The following is an 8,260-nucleotide window of genomic DNA, read 5'->3' on the forward strand; positions in this document are numbered from 1 at the left end:
CTAGAGAGGCCGAAGCCTGGTTCCTCTCTAGGTTATGTGGGGTGGCCAGTCCTCTTCTGGCTGTGCCGGGTGGAGATTATAACAGAACATGGCCAAGATGTTCAAATGTTCATAAATGACCAGCATGGTCCAATAATAATAAGGCAGAACAGTTGAAACTGGAGCAGCAGCACGGCCAGGTGGACTGGGGACAGCAAGGAGTCATCATGTCAGGTAGTCCTGAGGCATGGTCCTAGGGCTCAGGTCCTCCGAGAGAGAGAAAGAAAGAGAGAGAGAGAATTAGAGAGAGCACACTTAAATTCACACAGGACACCGACTAGGACAGGAGAAGTACTCCAGATATAACAAACTGACCCTAGCCCCCCGACACATAAACTACTGCAGCATAAATACTGGAGGCTGAGACAGGAGGGGTCAGGAGACACTGTGGCCCCATCCGAGGACACCCCCGGACAGGGCCAAACAGGAAGGATATAACCCCACCCACTTTGCCAAAGCACAGCCCCCACACCACTAGAGGGATATTTTCAACCACCAACTTACCATCCTGAGACAAGGCTGAGTATAGCCCACAAAGATCTCCGCCACGGCACAACCCAAGGGGGGAGGGCGCCAACCCAGACAGGAAGATCACATCAATGACGCATCCCTCCCAGGGACGGTATGAAAGAGCCCCAGTATGCCAGTGACTCAGCCCCTGTAATAGGGTTAGAGGCAGAGAATCCCAGTGGAAAGAGGGGAACCGGCCCGGCAGAGACAGCAATGGCAGTTCGTTGCTCCAGAGCCTTTCCGTTCACCTTCCCACTCCTGGGCCAGACTACACTCAATCATATGACCCACTGAAGAGATGAGTCTTCAGTAAAGACTTAAAGGTTGAGACCGAGTTTGCGTCTCTTACATGGGTAGGCAGACCATTCCATAAAAATGGAGCTCTATAGGAGAAAGCCCTGCCTCCAGGTGTTTGCTTAGAAATTCTAGGGACAATTAGGAGGCCTGCGTCTTGTGAGCGTAGCGTACGTGTAGGTATGTACGGCAGGACCAAATCAGAGAGATAGGTAGGAGCAAGCCCATGTAATGCTTTGTAGGTTAGCAGTAAAACCTTAATCAGCACTTGCCTTGACAGGAAGCCAGTGTAGGGAGGCTAGCACTGGAGTAATATGATCACATTTTTTGGTTCTAGTCAGGATTCTAGCAGCCGTATTTAGCACTAACTGAAGTTTCTTTAGTGCTTTATCCGGGTAGCCGGAAAGCAGAGCATTGCAGTAGTCTAACCTAGAAGTGACAAAAGCATAGATACATTTTTCTGCATCATTTTTGGACAAAGTTTGATTTTTTGCAATGTTACGTAGATGGAAAAAAGCTGCCCTTGAAATGGTCTTGATATGTTCTTCAAAAGAGAGATCAGGGTCCAGAGTAACGCCGAGGTCCTTCGCCGTTTTATTTGAGACTACTGTACAAACATTAAGATTAATTGTCAGATTCAACAGAAGATCTCTTTGTTTCTTGGGACCTAGAACAAGCATCTCTGTTTTGTCCGAATTTAAAAGTAGAAAGTTTGCAGCCATCCACTTCCTTATGTCTGAAATACATGCTTCTAGCGAGGGCAATAACCAGCTGTATACTCCCACACAACTCACTCTAAGCGCTATATCATAGAAATCAATAGCTATTTCCATGGTAAAATGTTATGAGGTGCATTTGTTCCATTGGTTTTGTTGGTAAACAATTCTGATAGGCCTACATTATGCCCAAATAGCCACAGTAGCCTGCTTGGCCACTGACTAAAACTGTAACTGAAGCAGGTAAAGCCAGTGTTCACGGGAAACGTGTGCCAGAAGTGCACAGACTGCTTAAAATGTTCAAGTTTCCACTCGCAATACATTTCTGTCATTGGAAACTGTCTTATGACTATCACCTTGTCAGACTAGTCCACTTTGCCACATCTGGTGGCCTAAATGGTTTCAGAATGTTGTACTTTGACCTTTCAGGTGCACTTTAGCCTCACACCTGACATGCTTTGTTCTCATCTTTGGCACAGCAAGATAGACACATGGAGGAGGTACCTCAAGGCCACACCGCACCTCCTGACAATATAGGATGAGTTTATTCAACCTGTCTGTTTAGCATGTTATTATAATGATGTCCACAACCTTTTAAGTGGTACTTTGGTTGAGCCAGTAGCTCTGTTGATTTTAATAAAGTGTGGAAAGTAAGGGATTGATTGTGTTTTCAAACAAAGATGCTTCAGCAAGGTCAGAGAGGAGTAGAAGACGCTCAGCCAACCACCTTGACGAGGTGCAACTGACCACCTTGGATTAATTTTACTATGGTTTTTGCATTTGTTTAGTCATTTGGAGTTATGTTTGCCCTGTATTTGTTTGTTTTATATTTACTCTGTATTTGCCTCCAGGTGGCGCCAATGACCAGGTTGACAGGTTCTGACGTCACTGTTTTATCTGTGGCTGAAAAGTAACATTTACCTAGCCCGTGCTCCCCACGCCCCACCCATTTTCCCTTGAAGAGAATGGGCGAGTTCATTTTCCACCGCCAGTGTTTGTACATTTTAGACCATTTAATTGAAACAGTCACCCACGGAAACGCAAAACAAACCCGCCCAATGCTTTCTGTTCTTGCTGTTAGGGTGGCCAGAAGGGTTATTTCTTCCCCCTTCGATATAGTTTGAGAATAAATTAAACCAAATGATCACTGTTTCTTATAACTGTATTGAACTAATGATAAATAGAGAAGATCGACAGCACAATTCTCATAGAGTGTAGGAATGACGTCAGCAGCCGTTCTGAATACAGCACGAGTACAAACCTCTTGACCGGTGAGACTATCTTTCCTTTTCAAAATATTTTAGGACTACGATTACGACTAATTCTATAACCCAGGCTTTATAATTTAGTGCCTCGTTGAGTGCAGTTTTGAATGCTAAAATAATAATTAAGATGAATGTCAATTGTCTTACAGGATTCACTTTTATAAATGGGCGTTTTCTATATTGGCTATACAGATTGCTAATAAAATAAAGATATTTAGTTACAGCATTTAGATTTTTTCCTGTAACGGCACAATACGTTTTAATGACTGTTAAGAACCTGTACAAATGCTGGAATACCAATACACTAAAATAAACTCCACATGAAAGGTGTATGGCAGGTAAACTACTGCCAGATGACTAGGTTGAAGCAGTTCATTTTCTTCTCTTTAAAATAGAAGAGTCAATAATGCATTCCAACCGTCACCAGATGACATTGACAAAAAGCAGAGAAGCAAGTCTGTCAAGCAAAGGGGTGGATCACTTATCATCTCTCCTAACATTTTGAAATAAAAATGTACAGTTGAAGTCGGAAGTTTACATACTTTTAGGTTGGAGTCATTAAAATTCATTTTTCAACCACTCCACAAATTTCTTGTTAACAAACTATAGTTTTGGCAAGTCTGTTAGGACACCTACTTTGTGCATGACAAGTAATTGCTTACAGGCAGATTATTTCACTGTATCACAATTCCAGTGGGTCAGAAGTTTACATACACTAAGTTGACTGTCTTTAAACAGCTTGGAAAAATCCAGAAAATTATGTCATGGCTTTAGAAGCATCTGATAGGCTCATTTACATAATTTCAGTCAATTGGAGGTGAACCTGTGGCTGTATTTCAAGGCCTACTTTAACTCAGTGCCTCTTTTTGACATCATGGGGAAAATTTAAATAAATCAGCCAAGATCTCAGAAAAGACAATTGTAGACCTCCACAAGTCTGGTTCATCCTTGGGAACAATTTCCAAATGCCTGAAGGTACCACATTCATCTGTACAAACAATAGTACACAAGTACAAACACCATGGGACCACGCAGTCGTCATACCGCTCAGGAAGGAGACGCGTTCTGTCTCCTAGACATGAATGTACTTTGGTGACAAAGGTGCAAATCAATCCCAGAACAACAGCAAAGGACCTTGTGAAGATGCTGGAGGAAACGGGTACAAAAGTATCTACAGTGCCTTGCGAAAGTATCCGGCCCCCTTGAACTTTGCGACCTTTTTCCACATTTCAGGCTTCAAACATAAAGATATAAAACTGTATTTTTTTGTGAAGAATCAACAACAAGTGGGACACAATCATGAAGTGGAATGACATTTATTGGATATTTCAAACTTTTTTAACAAATCAAAAACTGAAAAATTGGGCGTGCAAAATTATTCAGCCCTACTTTCAGTGCAGCAAACTCTCTCCAGAAGTTCAGTGAGGATCTCTGAATGATCCAATGTTGACCTAAATGACTAATGATGATAAATACAATCCACCTGTGTGTAATCAAGTCTCCGTATAAATGCACCTGCACTGTGATAGTCTCAGAGGTCCGTTAAAAGCGCAGAGAGCATCATGGGACGGAGATTTGTCTTCCAACAAGACAATGATCCAAAACATAAAGCAAAATCTACAATGGAATGGTTCAAAAATAAACATATCCAGGTGTTAGAATGGCCAAGTCAAAGTCCAGACCTGAATCCAATCGAGAATCTGTGGAAAGAACTGAAAACTGCTGTTCACAAATGCTCTCCATCCAACCTCACTGAGCTCGAGCTGTTTTGCAAGGAGGAATGGGAAAAAATGTCAGTCTCTCGATGTGCAAAACTGATAGAGACATACCCCAAGCCACTTACAGCTGTAATCGCAGCAAAAGGTGGCGCTACAAAGTATTAACTTAAGGGGGCTGAATAATTTTGCACGCCCAATTTTTCAGTTTTTGATTTGTTAAAAAAGTTTGAAATATCCAATAAATGTCGTTCCACTTCATGATTGTGTCCCACTTGTTGTTGATTATTCACAAAAAAAATACGGTTTTATATATTTATGTTTGAAGCCTGAAATGTGGCAAAAGGTCGCAAAGTTCAAGGGGGCTGAATACTTTCGCAAGGCACTGTATATCCACAGTAAAACGTTTCGGGTAGCTTCCCACAATAAGTTGGGTGAATTTTGGCCCATTCCTCCTGACAGAGCTGGTGTAACTGAGTCAGGTTTGCATGCCTCCTTGCTCGCACAAGCTTTTTCAGTTCTGCCCACACATTTTCTATGGGATTGAGGTCAGGGTTTTGTGATGATCACTCCAATACCTTGACTTTGTTGTCCTTAAGCCATTTTGCCACAACTTTGGAAGTATGCTTGGGGTCATTGTCCATTTGGAAGACCCATTTGCAACCAAGCTTTAACTTCCTGACTGATGTCTTAATGTTGCTTTAATATAGCCACATAATTTCCCTTCCTCACGAAGCCATCTATTTTGTGAAGTGCACCAATCCCTCCTGCAACGAAGCACCCCCACAACATGATGCTGCATTCCCCATGCTTCACAGTTGGGATGGTGTTCTTCGGCTTGCAAGCCTCCCCTTGTTCCTCCAAACATAGCAATGGTCATTATGGCCAAACAGTTCTATTTGTTTCATCAGACTAGAAGACATTTCTCCAAAAAGTACAATCTTTGTCTCCATGTGCAGTTGCAAACCGTAGTCTGGCTTTTTTATGGTGGTCTTGGAGTAGTGACTTCTTCCTTGCTGAGCGGCCTTTCAGGTTATGTCGATATAGGACTCGTTTTACTGTGGATACAGATACTCTTGTACCTGTTTCCTCCTGCCTCTTCACACGGTCCTTTGCTGTTGATCTGTGATTGATTTGCACTTTTCGTACCCAAAGTACATTCATCTCTAGGAGACAGAACGTGTCAGGTAGTCCTTGAAATACATCCACAGGTAAACCTCCAATTGACTCAAATTATGTCAATTAGCCTTTCAGAAGCTTCTAAAGCCATGACATTTTCTGGAATTTTCCAAGCTGTTTAAATGCACAGTCAACTTAGTGTATGTAAACTTCTGACCCACTGGAATTGTGATACAGTGAAATAATCTGTAAACAATTGTTGAAAAAATTGTCATGCACAAAGTAGATGTCCTAATCGACTTGTTAATAAACTATAGTTTTAGCAAGAAATTTGTGTAGCGGTTGAAAAACAATACGTTTTAATGACTCTAACCTAAATGTATGTGAACTTCTGACTTCAACTGTAGTCGCAACAGGAACTGCAGATAGCAAATGTTAATGATTCACTAATTACATAGAAATTGATTCCTGATGTGGCAAGGTATGTACTGAAAGAGCGAGACATGTGCATGTTTCCTATTAGAAATAGAAGACATCTGATTCGTGGACTGAAACACTTTCAGCCTTAATAGCTCTTTGTTTACATGCTTATTATTGGTATTATGAAAAAGTTGTTTTTATGGGTACAGGATGAGAGCAAACTACTACGACTTTCTCCCATTGTTACAATCATTCAAGTTCCTAATGATAGATGTTCTCTCTTTACAGGAGCAAAAATGATGTCTAGCATTTACCTAACTGGAGTTCTACGTGTCATTCTGGTATCGATTATCAGTTTAGGAGGATTTGTGGTGCTGTTTTTAATGCATTACAGCTCGGCACCATCTCTGTTCTGCCCTCCCCTGCCTGCTTTCCCACCGCAGTACTCAGAGAGACCCCAAGGACAGCACAACAGCTCCTTGGCTAAGACCCTACCAGACAAGCCCATTATGTTGTTGTGGTTCTGGCCTGAACACTACAGGTTTGACTTAAGCGATTGCGCCACTCTCTTCAACATTGATAGCTGTCTCCTGACTGATGACAGGTCAATATACAACAAGGCAGACGGGGTGCTCATCTTTCACAAATCCATCAAGCAAGATTTATCCAACTTGCCTCGATCACCCAGGCCACCATTCCAGAAGTGGATCTGGTTCCATGTTGAATCCCCTACAAACACAAACAGGCTATCTGGTCTAGAGAACCTTTTCAATTTGACCTTGAGTTACAGGCAGGACGCAGACATCCCTATTCGTTGGCGCTTGACCGCAAGAAAAGGCCAGGGGGAGGATTTTGTGCTGCCAAAAAAAGATAAATTAGTTTGCTGGATTGTGAGTAACACTAATCCTGCCACTGGATCAGGCCAAAGGTATAGCTATTACAGAGAACTTGTCAAACACGTTAAGGTGGAAGTCTTTGGCAAGGCCTTTGGCCGTTTCTTGAACTATGAGGACTACTACGATACCATCTCCAGCTGTAAGTTTTACCTTTCCTTTGAGAACTCAGTTCACAGAGACTATATCACTGAGAAGCTAAACGGACCACTTGCAGCAGGAACTGTACCAGTAGTATTGGGCCCACCTAGACAAAACTATGAGGACTTTGTCCCAGGAGATTCCTTCATCCATGTTAATGACTTTCCAGATGTGAAAGCCCTGGCAGAATTCCTCCTGAAGTTAGACAAGGATGATGAGTCATATCTGCACTACTTTCATTGGCGTGAACACTTTTCTGCTCAGCGCCATCTAATTCAACAGTATCAAGAGTTCACCCATGCTATTTGTTATGCCTGTGACCATGTGGGAACACATAAGGAGTACAGAGTTGTTCACAATCTTTACAAATGGTATTTTGGTTAATAAGGAACTTACAATGATCTCTACAAATATTGGTGTTTTGAGCCCCACATTTTCAGCAACCCCCAAAAAATATGGGCTTGCCTGTTTTTTTGGCCATTAATACGTGTCCCATGTCAATTTGCAAACAATGTAAAAAATATATTGAGTTAATAAAGCTGCATAAAAACAAGGTCTCATTTGTTTTCTTGAGTAAGGCAGCTCCAAAATGCAGGTGTTTCATCCTAGCTCAGTGCTTTCTGTGGGGGTGGGGCAAGCCAGCAGAAAATAGGAGCGTTGCACCGTGATTGGCTCAGTGTTCTGTCACTCATGGGGACACTAAGTCACCGTGAAGTCTAAGTCCTTAGTAAGGATAGGCATAGAAAATTCTAGCCCTTTGTGTCCTGCTATATATAGTTACATTAGAAATGCCCTTCCAAGAAGGCTCAAGGTCATTGGCCACAGATAAAATTACGTAAAATTATGTGAGCACAGCTGAAAACTGTTGTTCTGACTAAAGAAGTAATAAAACTGTCCTTTAGACTAGTTGAGTATCTGGAGCATCAGCATTTGTGGGTTCAATTACAGGCTCAAAATGGCCAGAAACAAAACGTTCTTCTTAAGCGCATCAGTCTATTCTTGTTCTGAGAAATTAAGGCTATTCCATGTGAGAAATTGTTAAAAAAAAAAACAGACGATCTCGTACAACGCTGTGTCCTACACCCTTCACAGAACAGCGCAAACTGACTCTAACCAGAATAGAAAGAGGAGTGGGAGGCCCCGGTGCA

At 42.1% G+C, this 8,260-nt stretch overlaps 1 protein-coding gene across 1 annotated transcript; it reads left to right on the top strand.

Moving 5' to 3' along the window:
- The first annotated feature begins 2,520 nt into the window (after positions 1-2,520).
- LOC110493783 (4-galactosyl-N-acetylglucosaminide 3-alpha-L-fucosyltransferase 9) lies at positions 2,521-7,666 on the top strand. Its single transcript, XM_021568260.3, has 2 exons — positions 2,521-2,830; positions 6,367-7,666. Exon 2 carries the CDS (start codon positions 6,375-6,377, stop codon positions 7,494-7,496), a length of 1,122 nt encoding a protein of 373 aa, XP_021423935.3. The 5' UTR covers positions 2,521-2,830; positions 6,367-6,374; the 3' UTR covers positions 7,497-7,666.
- Positions 7,667-8,260: the final 594 nt, after the last annotated feature.

Source organism: Oncorhynchus mykiss, chromosome 17 (assembly GCF_057628025.1).
Source record: "Oncorhynchus mykiss isolate SJ-2025 chromosome 17, ASM5762802v1, whole genome shotgun sequence".
Lineage (NCBI taxonomy): Eukaryota > Metazoa > Chordata > Actinopteri > Salmoniformes > Salmonidae > Oncorhynchus > Oncorhynchus mykiss.